The sequence below is a fragment of the Diabrotica virgifera genome, chromosome 9 (assembly GCF_917563875.1).
Source record: "Diabrotica virgifera virgifera chromosome 9, PGI_DIABVI_V3a".
NCBI lineage: Eukaryota > Metazoa > Arthropoda > Insecta > Coleoptera > Chrysomelidae > Diabrotica > Diabrotica virgifera.
Window position 1 is genome coordinate 201,353,269 of NC_065451.1, and position 20,269 is coordinate 201,373,537.

General features: G+C 32.8%; 1 protein-coding gene across 1 annotated transcript in view; it reads left to right on the forward strand.

Annotated features, from left to right (window-relative positions):
* Nucleotides 1–11,294: 11,294 nt before the first annotated feature.
* The window catches only part of LOC114334086 (uncharacterized), a 66,889-nt gene continuing 57,914 nt past the window's right edge, over nt 11,295–20,269 (forward strand). Inside the window, exons 1-2 of the mRNA XM_028284101.2 lie at nt 11,295–11,730; nt 15,211–15,546. Of these exons, the coding sequence (XP_028139902.2) occupies nt 11,295–11,730; nt 15,211–15,546 (772 nt within the window). The remainder of the gene's footprint in view (nt 11,731–15,210; nt 15,547–20,269) is intronic.

Genomic DNA, 20,269 nt, shown 5'->3' on the forward strand with positions numbered 1-20,269 from the left:
TATTATTAAAACATTTTATTGTATACTTATTTATTATAATGTTATCCGTCTTATTCAGTAAGAAATTCGATTACATTCAGAAATACACAAGCTCGAACTAACCGTATGTTGAATTCTCCTCTATTCGTCATATGCAGCTATTATAATGCCTTAAGTATTTACTGCGATATATTTAACTGCAGTTTAAAGCAACTTACTTCTATGGCCAAGATCTACCTAGGGTAAGCTTTAGGTGGCTGTGACCTAGGTGATTAATCATTTATTTCTTTACGTTCAATAGTATGTTGTTCCTTGCTCATCATCATCATTCTCTTTGCCTTATCCCTATGCGGGGTCGGCTTCCCTAATTGCATTTCTCCACACAATTCTGTCTTGGGTGATATCAATGTTAATCCCCTTTACCAACATGTCCTGCCTTATCGCCTCCCCCCAGGTCTTCTTTGGTCTTCCTCTCCTACTCCTTCCAGGAATCTGCACTTCAGCTATTCTTCGTATTGGGTGATTAACGTCTCGACGTTGAACATGACCGAACCATCTTAACCTATGCTCTCTCATTTTGGCATCAATTGGTGCCACACCTAGACTTCCCCTAATATACTCATTTCTAATTTTATCCTTCTTTGTCACTCCACTCATCCATCTAAGCATTCTCATTTCCGCCACACGCATTCGTTGTTCCTCTTTCTTTTTCACTGCCCAACATTCAGTTCCGTACATCATAGCCGGTCTTATGGCTGTTTTATAGAATTTTCCCTTCAGCTTCATTGGAATTTTTCTGTCACACAACACACCACTCGCTTCTTTCCACTTCATCCATCCAGCCCTAATTCTACTGCATGCATCTCCATCTATTTCTCCATTACTCTGTAATACCGATCCTAGGTACTTAAAACTATTGCTTTTCACAATCATTTCACCATCCAAAGATACCATTTTATTTGTAGTAGCTCCATCTTTAAATGAACATTCCAAATACTCTGTTTTTGTCCTACTAAGTTTTAAACCTTTTTCCTCCAGAGCTTGTCTCCACTGTTCCAGTTTTTGTTCTAAGTCTCTTTCACTATTTCCTACTAACACGACATCATCAGCATACATTAAGCACCATGGAATGTTACCCTGTAGTTTCGCTGTTATCTGGTCCAAAACTAATGAGAATAAATACGGACTAAGCACAGAGCCTTGGTGCAATCCTACTTTCACATGAAATTTATCAGTCTCTCCCACACCTGTCCTAACACTAGTCGTTACTCCCTCATACATATCCCTCACAATCTTTACATATTCACCAGGGACTCCTTTCTTATTGAGTGCCCACCACAGAATCTCTCGAGGGACTCTATCATATGCTTTCTCAAGATCAATGAATACCATATGAGCGTTTGTTTCTTTACTCCTGTATTTTTCCATCAACTGCCTTATAATGAAAATTGCATCTGTTGTTGATCTACCCTGCATAAAGCCAAATTGATTCTCGGATATTTCGGTCTCTTCACGTATCCGTCTGTCAATTACTCTTTCCCATATTTTCATGGTGTGGCTAAGCAGTTTTATAGCCCTGTAGTTTGTACATTGTTGTATATCTCCCTTGTTTTTGTAAACAGGTACCAGTATACTGCTTCTCCATTCGTCTGGCATTTGTCCGACTTCCATAATTCTATTAAATCTATGTTGTTCCTTGCTAATCTTTGAAATTATGTATCAGCGCAAATAAGCCATTAAAATAATATATTAGTGTTTTTTAAATGTATTATTTATTATAATTTTTGTGTCTTTGGATTTGTCTTCCTTGGGTGTAAAATAATAAAATATCTATTTTTATATTTCACTTGTCACCGTGATGGGTAATTGTGTATATGCGAAACGTCAATAACATGCGGCTTGATTGGTTGGACAAAGCCTGGTTGGTTGGGCATTGGACCAGAGATCGAGAGATCGCGGTTCAAATCCGGACAATTCATATTTTTTTTTTAATTTTTGGCATTGTTAAGTTTTGGTTAATTTTTTGTATTGTAACTCTTAAGTATATTTATTTCGTTGAAATTATATAATAGAAGTATAACTTCTTACGTGCGTACAAAGTACACACACATTCTTTTTTTTATAATATGATTGACGTCACTGGTTTAGAACCCTACATTATATCGAGAGCACAATCCATTACAAAAAAAAAGGACCAACGCAAGCAGTTTTTGAAGGATCTTTCTAAAGATCTTTGTCTTGCTGTAGATACTCCTCATCAGGTATTTCACAGCATTCGCGGATCTACTCCAGTAATCGGAAGTTGCCATGTTTGTCAAAACGAAAGGAAGAAACAACCTAAAACTAGAAAGAGTTGTGTAGTATGTTTTCTGCCTTTGTGTGACGAAAATTCTTTTTCCGACATCTATGTATTGCGAAAATCCACACTACCATTCATTTCTGTATTTTGATTGAAATAAACTATCACATACATACAACATGTATTGATTTTTTATAACATTTATTAAAAAAATATATAAGGTACAAATGTACCTATGCCGTCGTTTATGGGGGTAGGAACAATGTAAGCCACCTGCTGCGAACTGAATTAATATTTCTTTGTTATATTTGGCTTACATAATCTACTTGATAAATTTAGAGATTTCACAAAAGTTCAATTATCTATCTCGTTAACAAAAAAAGTTATCATAATTTGAAAACTCAAAAGTTACAATAATTGTACCTATGCCGCCCGAAGTAGGTTAAACAAATATAACTTTTATAAAGGATTTTTTAATATTTTTTTTTATTTATATCAACATAAAATGAAGCTTTGCTCTAAACAATTCAGAGCGTTTACTTTAGTAATAAAAAATCCAACGAATTTATGTTTGCCTGTTTTTTTCTTGAAATACACATGCCTCTCCGTCATCCATTAAATAGAATGACGTAGTAGCTTTGAAACTTTATAGAAGGGTTGGCTAATTGAATTTGTGTCACACCACGATTTAATTACAAAATAAAAAACCCAACCTTATTACGGGCAATTTCCCTACATTAACCTATATTGAAAGTATTTCTTTTTCTAATATCTTAAGTTGTCCCAAATTTAATAATATTTAAGAATAATTCATTTTTTTAATATATTTTTAAAGATATTTATTTGTACGTTACTTTATTTATTTGGTATTTTATGTTATATAGAAATAGTTAAATTACATGACGCAACTACATCCTTAAGAAAGAGAAAAGATAGAAGAGCAGGACTTTATGTTATCTACTATGTTTTATCTTCTTTTTTCTATTCTTCTAAGTGGGATTGGATAGTTTAAGACAAAAAAAGTACACGGTACATACATAGAGCAAATAAGAAAAACTAGTGCAGCATCACGAAACTAAAAGAAGGAATTTAAAAAAAAAGACAACTATAAATAGAAATTTACATTTATACAAATCGGACCTAATTATTACAAAGATAAAGAAGAAAAAATGATATATGATGACCAAAAAATATTAGACAATAGAAACAACATTTTGATGAATTGTTAAAAGGAGAATATACAGATAATGACAATGAAGCAAGCACACAGAGTTAACAATGAATACGTGCAACCATGAAACGTGCAAATAACTACTGTACGGAAGATCTAGTGCCATCCCTAAATGAAGTTGAAATTATTATGAAGACCATAAAAACAAACAACAAATATTCTGGAAGTGATTCCATAACAGCGGAAATGTTAAAATATGCAGGAACGCAGCTGAGAGTTAAAATACAGAAACTACTAAAAAACATATATGGGAAGAGGAAGAACTACCACTGAAATAGAATGTCTTCTATGTATATAGAAGCTATGTCCTCTTAAAAAAAAAGAATGTGTGTACTTTGTGCGCAGGCGCGGATACAGAGAGGGGTTAACGGGGCTTTAGACCCCCTATTGTTCTTAGTCTCTAAATATGATTTTTTTACAGTTTTACAATTGTCCCGACGTAAGCAAATGAACATTACTGCTATAAATTATAAATTATCATTTTGTGTAACTGTTTTACGCAGAATGTTTGAGTTGAATTATTAATTTATGCAACAATATGTTTTCCACATTTTAAACAATGAACAGTGTGTCCGGATGCATTCACACAACGGTCGAGCCTATATGGCGACATTGGAACATTCAATACAGTTTATTAACTGTTATAATTCGGTTTGGGTGTAGCAAAACTAGCGGTGTATTTAAAGACAATCAGATCCAAAACGACAATTTCTGATATGGATGTCAATCCCAAGAAACCATCCAATATCTTACCGGGGGATGCCGGGCGTTTGCTGCAACTGAATAAGGAACGACATGACTCAGTGGGAAATATCCTTCATTAAGTGATCAGGTATATCAAATCAGATATATCAGGTATATCAGATAAGGTATCAAAGTGGGACTTCTCCAAACCAACCATCTCCCATAGTATAATGTTGTTCTGAAGCTATTTTCTTGTGGCATTTTTGCAATTAACTAGTTTTGATGGGAAATAAGCCACAATTTTACTAAAAAAAATAATTTTATTAACGATTCGACGCCCAAATCGGGTGTCGTCAAAATACAGAAAGTATTAATAAAGCTACTTTCTTGTGACATTTTTATAATTAACTAGTTTTGATGGGAAATAAGCCACAATTTTACTAAAAAAATGATTTTATTAACGTTTCGACGCCCAAATCGGGTGTCATTGTCAAAATACAAAAAACGTTAATCTTTTCCAGTACCGAAACAATACCTACCTATTATTCTCTCTACTACTGGAGTCATTCCGAAGAACCTTCTAGAAAACGTAAAATAGTTGGGTCTGAATGAAAATCTGTATAGACCATGCTGAAAGCTGTACCACTTTCATCGACCAGATATACACGAAAATTTTATTTTTGGGAGATACTCCAGCATACTAAGTCACCTAGGGCTCAGTAGCACGGAAAGAGATAGGATAGACCAGAGCTCAATTAATTGAGTGCAGTAGATAGAACAACATTACCGCGGTATCTAGGAGGAAGAGGACTTATGTGCATAGGCAAGCAAATAGAAAAGCTGGTTGCTAATTTAAGAACGTATTTTCAGACGCAAGCCGAGATATCCACTTTAAATCGCGAAATTTGGGCATTAGATAAAACAGCGCGGAAACTGATGGAAAAAGCAATGAGCGTAAACCACTTTTCTAAGCAAGAAAATGCAAACCTGGATGAGTCGAACTACTGGTTGATATCAGGAAGGATATTTGCCGAAGCAGAGGAAAGATTATTAACCAGGAATTTACCAATAAACTGGGACTTCTCCAAACCGACCATCTCCATTGTTATCAATACATCCCTGACTAAAGGCTTCAAAACGAAAACTACAAGCTACACTGGGACCGTAACTCAGAGCCTTAGGGGGAGCGCGAGCCGTATGGCTAAATCTGGATAATAAAAATAATAATAATAACATTTTCGGGAAGTCCAGCCCCCCTATTATGAATTTCTAGATCCGCGCCTGTTTGTGCGCACGTAAGAAGTTATACTTCTATTATATGATTTCATCGAAATAAATATACTTTAAGAAGTTTATTTTTATTTTATTTAAATATTAAACTAATTTTAATAAGTACTTACCACTTTCCAAAAATTTTTATTAAAACAATACCAAAAATTAAGAATAAAAAAAAATAGCAATTGTCCGCATTTGAACCCGGGACCTCTCGATCTGTAGACGAACGCCCTAAAAAGGACCCACAATCCCACTGTCTAGGTACATGGATTCTCGGACATAATGACAAATCACGGTGAAATCAATAGACGAAGTGAAGTATAAAATATAAAAATGTTTTAATAATATAATATTTATTATCTTACTGCCGATGAAGACAAATACAAAGACGCAAAAGTTATAATAAAATATATTTACTTAAAACACTAATATATTCTTTCCACACCTTTTTTGCACTGAATACTACACTTAAAAGATTTAGCAACGAATTCCATACTGTCTGTGTGCGCATGCGCATAAGGATGATGAAATTATTACAAAAGCAAAAAGTAAAGTAAAGGTAAATAATAAACTAAAAAAAAGGTGTTAGAATGAATACGACATGGAGATACGTTGTTATCATTTAATGTAGTGTTGGAAATGGTAATAAAAGAGGTTAATGATGATGTAAGAAAAAACCACAAAAAAGGAGGTAATAATAAAAAATTATTCATGAGAAAGGTTAATCAGAGAGTTAAGGATATAATATGCTAATCTCAGTAAGTAGTGTATAACAAACCTCTCCAACACAATATAACATAAAAGCCAAGAAATTACATTAGTCATCCTGTCGGATCAAGTTGTGGAACAGCGAATGATATGGCTTTTATATACCCAAGTTTAGACTCAGCTCATCATATTCTCAAAGCCAGAAATATATGCCACCCTCAGGATACGTCCTAAATCAATCAAATATATACAGACTCTAAAATGTAGTGCTCTATAATATTAATATATTATTACACAACTGTAAGTATTTCAGAATAATGTTATGCATATAACGTAAAACAATTTTACCATAATATATATATTTCAGGTGAAAATTTCAGAAAAAAAATCATTCATGTATCTATAATATAATACTAGTAATATTTTTATATCTACTTTATATCTAGCATTCAAATACGTATTGACAGCGTTACCTCACGAAATGTCGAAAGAAAAAAATATATGAAAAATATCAGGTGGGTTGGTCAAGTAGTTTTTGCGTTACAATGTCCACCGCCTTTGAAAAAGCGAAGTGTGATGCGAACTTCGTCTTGGTCTGTCAAATCGTAAAGTGATGCCCACTGGAATATGCTTTTGAATCGCGAAGTAATCAATAAAAGAGAAGAGGAACAATTGTTGAACGTTTCCCACTACGCTCAAGCGTGTTGGCACGAAACCACGGCATAGCGGTTCGAAGGTAGGAGTATGGTAATTTTACTCCGATCCAGCTGAAATTTTCAGAGAGTATTCTTAAAGTTATGGAGTTTCATTTAAAATAATAAAAAAAATTGAAAATTTCAATCCAAACCCCCCTTAAATAATCCATCTTTATTGTCATAAGTTTGAAATGAATGGAAGCACTATGAAAAGCAACAGGATACATTTCGCATGCACAAGAAATTAAGAGACTGTTTTCGGTAACAAACGAAGACAACTATCCCAAAGTTTAGAAAACAAAATAGACATAGAATATTAGATAGCTGAATGAGATATTTAGATATCTGAATTAGATATCTAAATATTTCTAATTATTTTGAAGATGAAAGAGTAGAATATTGTACAACTACTATAATTAACAGGTCCATCTATGACAGAAACTGAGCTCACATGTGCAATGCAAACAGCTATGTTTTAATAAGTCAACTCCAACAATTACCCCCTCTGTGGTTCAGTCACATTGGTAAGAGCGTCTACCTTTGGATCGAAAGGTCCAAATGGTCGTGAGTTCGAATCTCACCAGCGTCAAGAATTTATCGTTTATTATAAAATTAATAAATGAAGATAGTTTCTGTCCTTGTGGGATCGGTACTCACCGGAGGGACCGCAGACGTTCGGATACAATTAGCGTCTTTTTGCAAAGACAATGACGTCGACTTTGCAAAGTAACAAGACACTTACTCAACACACACACTACACATGACACTAAGTACCTCATGTTGTGACTGGCTGAATGACATAAAGTCCATACCATTATAAAAAAACTCCGACAATTTTTGTATTGCAATTTAAAACTTTTTACTATTGAATACAATAGATTATAGAGAAAGTGTGAAAACTTGAACGCAGTCCATCTTCTTGTTTTTTTTTATTACAAACGCCATCTGTTTATTTCAAACCATAAACACTAAGCATTTCTGTTGAGCAGAATTTTTACATTAAGAGTGATCGCCCAGTGGCTATAACTCTATTGGTTGAGTATTTTTCTAACTTGATATACATTGGTATGACTTATATCTATTTACTTCACTACTTAATCTAAACTTATTCTAAACTTTTATTTGTTGTCTATTGTATATAGGGTAAATCCAGTGGACTACGAATATTTAGTCTGTTGTTTTGTACACTGTTATCAAGGAGACCGATTACAAGATTGTTGGAGTGCACTTCAAGACGCTTTAGATATTTATCACTACACTGCGCGATCACTTGTTTCACTGTAGGGATTTTTAAATCACTGTAAATGACCTGATTTGAGATAAACCAAGGGGCAGTCGCTATAGTTCTTAATGTCTTTGACTGGAATCGTTCTAGGATCGCTATGTTGCTGTCAGATGCTGTACCCCAGAGTTGTACGCCGTATGTCCAAATAGGCTTTATGATGGAACTGTAGACCAGGAGTTTATTTTTTAATGATAGTGGTGAGTTACTTCCAAGTAGCCAGTAGTGTTTTTTGCATATTTATCACTACACTGCGCGATCACTTGTTTCACTGTAGGGATTTTTAAATCACTGTAAATGACCTGATTTGAGATAAACCAAGGGGCAGTCGCTATAGTTCTTAATGTCTTTGACTGGAATCGTTCTAGGATCGCTATGTTGCTGTCAGATGCTGTACCCCAGAGTTGTACGCCGTATGTCCAAATAGGCTTTATGATGGAACTGTAGACCAGGAGTTTATTTTTTAATGATAGTGGTGAGTTACTTCCAAGTAGCCAGTAGTGTTTTTTAAGTACAATTACTAGTTGTTTACGTTTATTCCAGATATGTGTTTTCCAAGTTAGCCTTCTGTCTAGATGCAATCCCAAGTACTTGGCACTATCTTTTTTTTGGTATTAGGTGGTTGTTGTAATATATTGATGGTGTATCACCTTGGCATTTTGTGAAAGTTACATTGGCTGATTTTTCGTCGTTTATTTTTATTCTCCATCTACAAAAGCCCACTTATGTGTTTTGTTTAATCTTGTTTGTAATGTGTGAGTCGCAATTTCGGGATTTTTGTCTTTCACCATAATTGCAGTGTCATCTGCAAAAGTAGCTGTTAGGTGATGGTCATCGGTTGGAAAGTCAGCTGTAAACAAAGTATAAAGTATGGGACCAAGTATACTTCCTTGGGGTACACCCGCTTTTATAGGATGAATGTCTATTATAAAGTCATCATATCTTATTTGAAAGTGCCTTTCTTCAAGATAAGATTTGAGCAAGATGGAGAGTGGATGAGATAGGTTTTTTTTTAGTTTATAAAGCAATCCAGGGTGCCAAACCTTGTCGAAAGCTTGACTTATATCCAGGAATACAGCATTGCAGTAGCTCTTTTCCTGAAATGTAGTCTGTCTGTATCATATCAACGACTCTGTGAACTTGTTCAATGGTCGAGTGTTTAAGGCGAAATCCAAATTGTTGCGATGGGACTAGTTTATGTTTATCTATTTTTATTATTAATCGTTCTTTTATAATTTTCTCTGCAATTTTAGACATAACAGGTAACAAGCTTATTGGTCTGTATGATTTTATATCTTTAGCAGGTTTTCCTGGTTTTTGTATTAGTATAATGTCTGCTAACTTCCATTGTGCTGGAAAATATCCTAGTCTTATAGTCGCATTTATTAGTTGTGTTACCATTGTAATCCCTTTTTTTGGTAGTTGTTTGATTATCTCACCAGTAAGGAGATCGTGTCCAGGTGCTTTTTTTGTCCGAATTTCGTATTTAATAATTTGTGCTACTTCTTTAGGTGTTGTTAGTTTGGGAAGTGGAGACATTTGATATATACTATCTAAAAATTCATGTATTCTTTCATCGATATTATTCTCATCGGCAGGTAAAGGCTGAAATACTTCTTCGAAATAGTTTGCAAATGCTTTTGCCTTTTTCTGGTTTTGTTCGTAACCATTTGTTATCATGCCTCATAGGCGGGATTTGTTGTTTTTTATTTTTCAAATTTTTTGTGACCTTCCATAGAGAATAGTCGGAATATGCAATTGGTGTTAAATTCTGCATATAACTTTGAAAATATTCATTTTTAAGATTTTTTATTAATTCTTTTAGTTGCCTACATTGTCGATTGTAGTTGGTTTTGTCATCTGGGTGTCTCGTTATTTGCCACCTTTTTCTAAGCCTCCGCTTTTCTAGTATTTCAGTTCTAATTATTTGGGGCATTGTCTTCGGTGCCTTTTGTTTTTATTCTCATGTGGCGTAGCTTCCTATGCTGCTTGTTGAACCAACTTAGTAAAATATTCGACTCCTAATTCAATATCATTTGGTGTTTTCAGTGGTATTTGTAGATTTATATTTTGCTCTAGTATTGATTTAAAATATTCCCAGTCAGTTTTTTTGGAGATCAGATGCGGTATCACCTCCTTCTCTTGAGGTATGGTTGATATGGATGCAATAATTGGAGTGTGGTCAGAATTTAAATCATCGCTGGATAGTATATTTAAGTGCTCGTCTGATATACCTTTTACAATGAAAAAGTCGAGTAGATCTGGAACTCTGTTTGGATCACTTGGCCAGTATGTGGGTTGATATGTAGAGAGGTGGCTTAAATTCATTTCTTGTACAACTGAATATAAAACTCTTCCCCTTCCTGGAGGTGAGAGTCTGAAACCCCAACTAATATGTTTTGCATTATAATCACCTCCAGCCAAGAATCGGTTTCCCAGCGTTTTGAACAGATTTGTAAAACCTTCCTTATTTGGCCTATATCTCGGAGGACAATAAACGGCCGATATTGCTAGTGGCCCTACCCAATCTTCTATTACGATACTTGCTGCTTGCATAAAATCTTCTTCAAATTTGGGCAATTCATAATGTTTCAGGTTCTGCCTGATTATTACTGTTGCACCACCTCTTGGATTTCTCTCAGCATCTGGATGTCCTGCATCTCCTGGTGAAACAGAAATGTGTGTGTTTCCTGTTTTATTGGCACTGGTTTAAGCAACCAACTGGCCAGCCAATGTGGTTTCAGTTCTCTTTTTACAAAATATATGCTCAGTATCTAAATTTCAAACTCTAACTACTACTAAGTTTTTTACTCTGTTTTTTTTTATTATTTTTTTATTATATTTTTTAATTATATTTTTTATTTATTTTTTTTATTTTGTTTTTTATGTATTTTTTGTATATATTTTTTACTACGCTAAGACCTAAACCCGATTCAACACCTCGGAGGTTTAGATCTTCTTAGTAACTTTTTATTTTATTTTATTATTTTTTTTTATAATTATTTTATCAGAAATAGAAATAAAAAGCAACGAGTGAAAAATGTAGAGATACTTCAAACATGACAAACATGAATGAAACGTCAACGTTGAAATTGTATAACTTCTACTTATTATTTATAAAAATGTATGTAATTAGTTTAAATGATGATATTCTACAAAGTGGTTAAACTGTTCACAGTAATTACTTTCTTCTGTGATGTTGTTTACTCCCAAAATATCTATTGCAGAGAACGTGAGAGACTGGTCTCTACAAAATCTGCTGATTTATTTGAATTAGTTGACGCAACTCTTGGATCAAACATAACATTAAAATGTACCTTTTGTGATGAAGTTGACGATGGTCAAGCAAAAAACTGGTTCAAATCTGACAGATTGGGAACAAAAGCTAAAGAGCTCACTCCAGGAATGGAAAACGACAGAGAATTTAACAGAATTGTAGTAAATAATGATCATAGTTTAAGTATATTCAATGTTTCTATGCCTGATAGAGGAGTGTATTATTGCAGAAACTTAGAAATGAAGGAAATTAATATGGGGACTAATTACTATATTGACATTATAGATACATTCAGTGGAGGTAAACTAGTGAACTTCTTGCAGTTACTTGCAATTGTTTATTTTGTAGAAAATATTCCAAGAAGTATCTTCTTCTAAAATCAAGCAAGACTTGTGAGCCTCTGGTACTTTCTCGTTACCACACCTAGTTTTTCTCCTTTAACTCTCATAGTATAGGATGTGTATGGTAGCCTCTACTTTCATTTCGCACTTTCTGCACCATGGTTTATTCACCTTACCTAGTTTTATATAGGTAGTTTCATAAACGGTAATGTCCAGTCACCATTTCAGTGACCGTTTTCGAGAGGTTCGAGAGTTTTTTTGTCAATATTGTTCTTCTACATTTGTTGCTCTACATTTCTTTTGATTACTTTACTACTTATCAGCCATTTCTGAATCTCGTTTTTCGTAGTATCTTTTAGTGATGCAACAGAAAGGTTCTGGTCATACAAAGGTTTCTCTTGAGCTATGTTTTATACCAACAGATCTTTTCGCTCATTTTATTGTCTTTTGCCAGATTGTTGATAAAGTCGGTTCGCCACACTCAGACTCAACTGTCTAGAGATTTTAGCAAGCAATTTTGCCAATTTGGTAACATTGGCAAAAAAATAATTACTAAATAAATAATAGTTAGTAACTTTTTATTATAAATTGGCAGAAAACCAAAAAATTACCAACTAAAATCACTAGCCAGTTGTGTCTGAGTTTAGCGAATCGACTATATCTTTGCAGTTTCTCACCATGTTTGATTTATTGACTGGGTTCTTTTCTGCCAGACTAGTCGCTTCACTATCTGTGTAAATGTAGATTCTCTTAGCTTTAGTCTCTGCATCTATGATTTCATCAATCTTCTTCTTCTTTACGTGCCATCTCCCCGAAGGTTGACAATCATCATTGCTATTCTAATTTTTGACACTACAGCCCGAAAGAGTTCAGTTGGGCTGCATCCAAACCATTCTCTGAGATTTCTCAGCCAGGACATTTTTCTTCTACCTATGCTGCGCCTTCCTTGAATCTTTTCCTGCATTATTAATTTTAGAAGTTCATATCTGTCACCACGTGTTATATGACCCAAGTATTGCATTTTTTATTATTTTGATGGAATCTAGTATCTCCCTGCTGATTTCATCAATGCAGCCCACCAAAGCAAAAACTTCAGCTTGAAACACAGTTGTACATTGACCTAGGCTGTAAGATTTATTATAGTTGCATGTTTGCCCAAAGATTCCTGTACCATGGGCAGTTTTAGATCCATCAGTGATTAAATATTCTTTGTTCTGCAAAATCATCATATCTGAGTTCATCATAAAAATGGATTCCTCAAGTATAGTCCCAGTAGTGTTTGTGTGGCTATCCAATACATAATTCGGCCTCCAATTATTGTTTGCTTTGAGTATCAGAATGTTCATAAAGGCTACCACCGAAATATATAATTCCAGCTGATGGAGATATGTGATAATCTCTAAAGAAGAACAGTTCCAGAAGAGTCACCTAGGCCAGTTGGTTATATTGTTAATATGAGTGCTCCAATTAAGTTTGCAATCGAAGTTTACTCCTAGATACTTGACCTCATTGGTTCTTTCCAGTTCCTTCCCAAATAATTTCAGCTCACTCAGTCCAGTTAGTTTTATCTTACTAGTGAAGGCTACCAATTTAGTTTTGAAAGGGTTATTAGTGAAAGCTACAAATAAACACCTTTCTAGCCTTTCTCTAAATTTTGGGACTATATCCTAGAGCATGGCTTATTGCGATCAGGGAACCCATAATTATTTCAAGTTCCTCTTGGTGTAGCCTATGAAATAATATGCCGTCTCATTACGCAGTTTTGTATGGTTTAAAAGTGTCAATAGCCCATCTGACTTTGTGAGAACCAAAGATCTCTTCAGCAGCCAGCCAGTTCTTTTCGGTTGGGCTAAAGTTTGTTCCAAGAAGCATATTTTGACGATCATTTATTAATGTTTCGGTAGGTTCTTCTCAAATGCTATGTATTCAGTACTTTGCTCTACGGTGTTGAGTCATGGACTCTTAAACAGAGGAATATTAAAAATCTTGAAAGCTTTGAGATGTGGTGCTACCGCCGTATACTAAGAATAAGTTGGGTGGATAAAATTACAAATGAAGAAGTAATACGCAGAATAAATAACAAGCCAGAAGTTCTACTGAATATAAAAAAGAGAAAACTTGAATACTTAGGCCACCTGATGAGGGGACAAAAGTACACATTCCTACAAAACATAATGCAAGGAAAAATCCAAGGACGAAGAAATCCAGGCCGTAGAAGAATGTCCTGGATGAGAAATTTACTAACGAATTGTTCAAAACAGCAGTAAATAAAATTAGAATCGCCCTAATGATATCCAATCTCCGATAGGAGAGGCACTCAAAGAAGAGAAGAAGGTTCTTCTCGAAATCGTATTGTTGTCTGGTTGTCTGTTCGCTTGTCTTTGCGGTAACTCCTGAATAATCTCGAAACTCAAGGCAAAGATAGATAGTGATTGTCCTGGGAGTGTGTTCGTATTCTACCATTATTTAATGTTACCTCATTAAGTTTTTGATCATTAAGATATTGATCATAACTTGCGTATTATGTAATCCATATTTTATTTATTATTTCATATATCACAAATTTTCATTTATTTTAAGGGGAAAGGCGCCAAATGTCGCTGTCAAAATTTTCAATGTGTTTTAAATGTATTCATTTTTTTCGAATCCTGAGCAAACTAATAAGTATTTTTGAAAAATTTAAACGCAGAATGAAAGATTACGTTATTACCGAGGGCCGAAAGTTCCTTAGAATAAATAAAAAGTTTTTTTTGAATGTAATATTTGCAATTAAAAATCACACTAAATTTTCTCTTTTATTTTCACCCCTGTAACTTATTAAAATAAACATTATAGAAGTTTTCAGGGACTTTCAGCTCTCAGTAATAATGTAATCTTTCATTCTACCTTTCAATTTTTCAAAAATACTTATTAGTTTTCTCAGGATTCTAAAAAAATGAATACATTTAAAACACATTGAAAATTTTGACAGGCGACATTTTGTGCCTTTCCCCTTAAGGTGCATAGGCGCAAAATGTCGCCTATCAAAATGTTCAATGTGTTTTAAATGTATTCGTTTTTTTTTTCGAATCCTGAGAAAACTAATAAGTATTTTTGAAAAATTTAAAGCAGAATGAAAGATTACGTTATTACCGAGGGCCGAAAGTCCTGAAAATTTCTATAATGTTTATTTTAATAAGTTACGGGGGTAAAAAAAAGAGACAATTTAGTGTGACTTTTAATTTTAAATATCTGATTCAAAAGAAACTTTTTGTTATTCTAAGGGATTTTTAAGGCTATTCTAAGGGAAATTTTTCAAAAATATTTATTAGTTTTCTCAGGATTCGAAAAAAAAAACGAATACATTTAAAACACATTAAACATTTTGACAGGCGACATTTTGCGCCTATGCCAGTAAGATCTCAAGATCATGGAATATACATAGGTATATCTATTCTAGAACCCGAAACAGGTAACCTGTCTGATTGGAAAACATATTACGAAGAATTCATGTCTCCTCTTAATAAACTTTTGCTAGAATCTGAAGGATACGATTTTGTCCACGCCAGACAAGACTTAAAGCTCTCTATGGAGTTGTATACGTATTGGGAACCGTTTAGCAAATGTTTGTGTGATCAACCTGGTGGTAAGAGACAGAAGAAAAAGCGAGGATTATGTAGAATTAAGTTAAGACGCAATGGAACGTATGATAATACTGACGATGCTGATGTATCCTACGTTTTAAAAGGCCATGAAATATCTTGTAGATCGCGTAGATTGGAACAGATATTTCCAGGTATTAATGATTTTTATGATAAACAAAAACTTATTTAATTAATTTTCGAAACATGGTGCCTTTAACTAGTAATTTCCGGAAGTTTGGATTATTTAAGTTTAATTGTTGATTATAATTAGTCTGGGCTGATTATCGGAGAATAGGCCATTTTTAGGAAAAGTTATTTACCAGCAATTTTATTGCTGGAATCGAATCTTATTATTGTATGTATTAATAATATAGGTATGCAAAGTCCGCAGATAGTGTGCTACTTTTTTTATAAACAAAATGGCGCCCGAAAATCGTGTTTTTTTCAATTTTTGCTCTATAACTCCAAAGATTTTAACTTTACACCAAAAACACTGATATAAGAATTCACCGCAATTAAATTCTGCATAGAGAAGTATTTTTCTCGATTTACTTTGACGAAAACTTTCCCCGGAAAAAGCGGGTTTTTCCAACAAAATCTTTAATTTTCAACTAAACTTTTAGATAGGTAATTGTTAATCTATAATTAAATAACTTGGTAATATAAAATACCTTTTTGTATAGATTATAATTCCAGAATCCGATAGAAATTGAATGAACAGTTTAGCAACAATTAAATTGTTAATTAAAAAGTTACGGTCGCTATAATAACGACAATAATTATGATGCATAAGAATAACTATGATTTTTTCATAAAAAGACACTATACCTATCTAATGTACATTACAGAATTGAAATTGGACTATTTAAGCGGCCTCAGGAATATTTTAAAATTATAAACAGTTTTTTGGCTTATAAACAAATAGAATATCTCGGGAAATGTTAAACTAAATTAGATTGTAAAAACGGTATTCGAAAAACAGCGGCAGGACTCTTCTTTTAAAAGAAAAAAAAATTAATTATGATGAGTATTTCCTGAGATACAACCGGTCAAAGTTGACCGGAATTTAAGGAAAAGATATAACCAATAGGATCATAATTTTCAAACCGTCACCTTTTTATTTTTGTCCTCTTTCTTCACACCAATTTTCATGTCCTTAAAATACTCATAACATATATTATTATAATAAAAACTATCGATAATACGTGTGACAATTGCCAAAAATAGCAAAATTCCAATCAAAAATTAGGTTGGAGAAAATGTAACCCTCAAAGTTCAAAATCGGTATACGTTAAAAATATGCAGTTTCTCGGCTTCCCATGGAGCAATTTCCTTCATTCTTTTTTTGTTCCCAAGTAACTCGAGTAGAGCCATCGAACTAACGTATTATTAAATGTCAAACTTGCTTTTGTTTTGTTATAATAAATTAATTTATTTATTATAACACAAAATTTTAATTTGTTTAAATAAAAATTGTTTAAATAATTATACATCTTTCAAATGAGAATATTAATGTTTTTAACTTTAAAAGGTACACTTGTAATAAGTTTATCTAAAAAAAAGCCTACAACTGGAAAAATATGTAGTTTTCTGTTCTTTTAAATAAATTAATCTATTATAACCAAACAAAAGCAAGTTTTACATTTAATAATGCGTTAGTTCGATGGCTCTACTCGAGTTATTAGGGAACAAAAAAAGAATGAAGGAAATTGCTTCATGGGAAGCTGAGAAAATGCATTTTTTTAACGTATACCGATTTTGATCTTTGAGGGTTACATTTTCTCCAACTTAATTTTTGATTGGAATTTTGCTATTTTTGGCAATTTTCACACGTATTATCGATAGTCTTTATTATAATAATATATGTTATGAGTACTTTAAAAATATGAAAATTGGTGTGGAGAAAGAGGATAAAAATAAAAAGGTGATGGTTTGAAAATTATGATCCTATTGTTTATATCTTTGCCGTAAATTCCGGTCAACTTTGACCAGTTGTATCTCAGGAATCACTCGTCATAATTAAACGTTTTTTCTTTTAAAAGAAGCGTCCTGCCACTGTTTTTCGAATACCGTTTTCACAATTTAATTTAGTTTAATATTTCCCGAGATATTCTATTTGTTTATAAGCCAAAAAATTGTTTATAATTTTAAAATATTCCTGAGGCCGTTTAAATATTCCAATTTCAATTCTGTAAAGTACATTAGATAGGTATAGTGTCTTTTTATGAAAAAATCATAGTTATTCTTATGCATCATAATTATGGTCGTTATTATAGCGACCGTAAATTTCTAATTCGCAATTCAATTGTTGCTAAACTGTTCATTCAATTTCCATCGGCTTCTGGAATTATAATATATACGAAAAGGCTTTTACATTACCAAGTTATTTAATTATTGATTAACAATTACTTATCTAAAATTTTAGTTGAACATTAAAGATTTTGTCGGAAAAACCAGCTTTTTCCGGGGAAAGTTTTCGTCGAAGTGAATCGAGAAAAACACGTCTCTATGCATAATTTAATTGCGGTGAATTTTTGTTTGGGTGTTTTTGGTGTAAAGTTAAACTCTTTGGAGTTATAGAGCAAAAATTGAAAAAAACACGATTTTCGGGCGCCATTTTGTTTATAAAAAAAGTAGCACACTATCTGCGGACTTTGCATACCTATTTTATTAATACATACAATAATAAGATTCGATTCCAGCAATAAAATTGCTGGTAAATAACTTTTCCTTGTATTTTGCTAATTAGCCCAGAGTAAATCTTCCCGCGCTTGGTTTGGGTATTCTTGTGGTTTTTGTTTGACCTAAAGATTTAAGGGGCTATCCTAGTAGTCCAGGAACCAAAGCTTTTCACCTCGTAATTTTTACAGAATGGATCAATTTGTTTGAAAATTTGAAAATAATTAGTGGATAGTCCATGGATCAAAATCCATATGATGCCGATAGGCGCTTTTACCATGGGGGGAAATTTTGTAGTATATTTTGACTGCAAAAGTTAATAAAAACATTAATTCTTAGCAAAAAATGTTCTATACATTTTTTTGATAAAATTAATAGTTTTTGATCTATTCGCTATCGAAAGTGTTAGTTTTATATCTAAAAAATCAATGTCTTCGACCGTATACTCATTTACGATTCACTTAATTTTTGCCGTAGAACTAATTTTATCAAACCAAGTTCTTGGCAATTAAATTACCTACAATTTCATATTTAAACATTTTTTCGTATCTCTGATGCTAATCTTTCTATTCTGAAGGAAATCATTTTTTACCAAATTGCAAACATTCGTTATTCGCTTTAAACTTCAGTTTTTTAAGAACTATAATCCTAAGCCAGTGAAACTTCTAGAATCTATTAATAATATATAAATAAGAAGAATAAATAAGGCCAATGACTAAAAACACCGCTTACTTACGTTATTATGCTTCCAACTGGATTTCTCCTGTTTTTTTTTTTTCAAAAAAATATATTGATTTTTTAACCCTTACTTTTTTATTTTTTATCATAGAAAGTTCGTTAAAAAAGAATTTTGTAGGGATTTATAAGATCTATAAGGTTATTAATATTAAATCTTTTTAAAATTCTCAGTCACAAAAAGAGGTGGCATTGAAAAGGTTGGTAAAGCTGGTTTTTGCATGATATTACAAGATTTAATTGTCAATAGCTCACTCAATTTTTTGTCATAAAAAATTTTTTTGCAAACCAAGTTCTTGGGAATTAAATAAGGTACAATTTCATATTTAAATATTTTTTCGTTTCGCTGATGCTACTCTCTCTATTCTGAAGAAAAGGGCATTTTTTACCAAACTACAAAAACTCATTATTCGTTTAACTCCATTTTTTTAAAAACTAATCATTCTAAGCCGATCAAACTTCTAAAACCTATTAAAAATATATAAGTCAAGAAAGCCAAATCAGGTCAATGACAAATTTTAATTAGGGTGGTGATTAGGGGGTTGTTTACGATCACTTTTTTGATGAAAAAAATAGGGACTGACATTCTTTTCAGTCACTTAATTTTTTTAGCTAGAGATTTTTTTTATTTCTGAAGATACATATTTTTAAATACTTTAAATTAGTTTCAACAAGTTATCCCCGATAAATGCATATTTTTCCCGTCCTTTGACTTTGAAGCTACAATATTTAGCATTTGACGAAGAACAGCCAACATACAGTGTGTCAATTTGAAAAGTTGCCACCCCCTATAATTTGGTCCCTATAGAAAATCTAAAAATATGCAAAAACACGTCAAATTTATTTGTAAGGGGGACATTTTGTAGACCAGTTTTCAACTAAATTACATTAACCCTATAGCGGGGGCGGACACAACCCCCAAAATCTTTAATGGAAAGGGGGGTTGAGTGATACCTCATTTTGAAGGTCATTAAATTACCTTTTCAAAAATACACATACCTTATATTTCTTTTCAGTACTTTTGGAAAAATCTTGGACTCAATACTCTAAAAAATTTTGGAGTTCTAAACTCGATATTTAATTATTAAAATGAATTATAAAAAAAAATAAAATTACTGAAAAGAAATATAATGTATGTGGTATTTTTGAGAAGGTAATCGAACGACCTTTAAAATGAGATATCACTCAACCCCCTTTCCATTAAAGATTTTGGGGGTTGTGTTCGCCCCCGCTAGAGGGTTAGTCTAATTTAGTTAAAAACTGGTCTATAAAATCCCCCTCACAAATAAATTTGACGTGTTTTTGTATATTTTTAGATTTTCTATAGGGACCAAAATATAGGACTATATAATAAAGTATAGCTCGATTACTATTGGTCTTAAAGAAAATAAAAAAGGTACATTTTTGTTAGGTAAAGTTGTTTTGATAAAATGAAAGCTTTTTATTAGCAGAAAACTGATT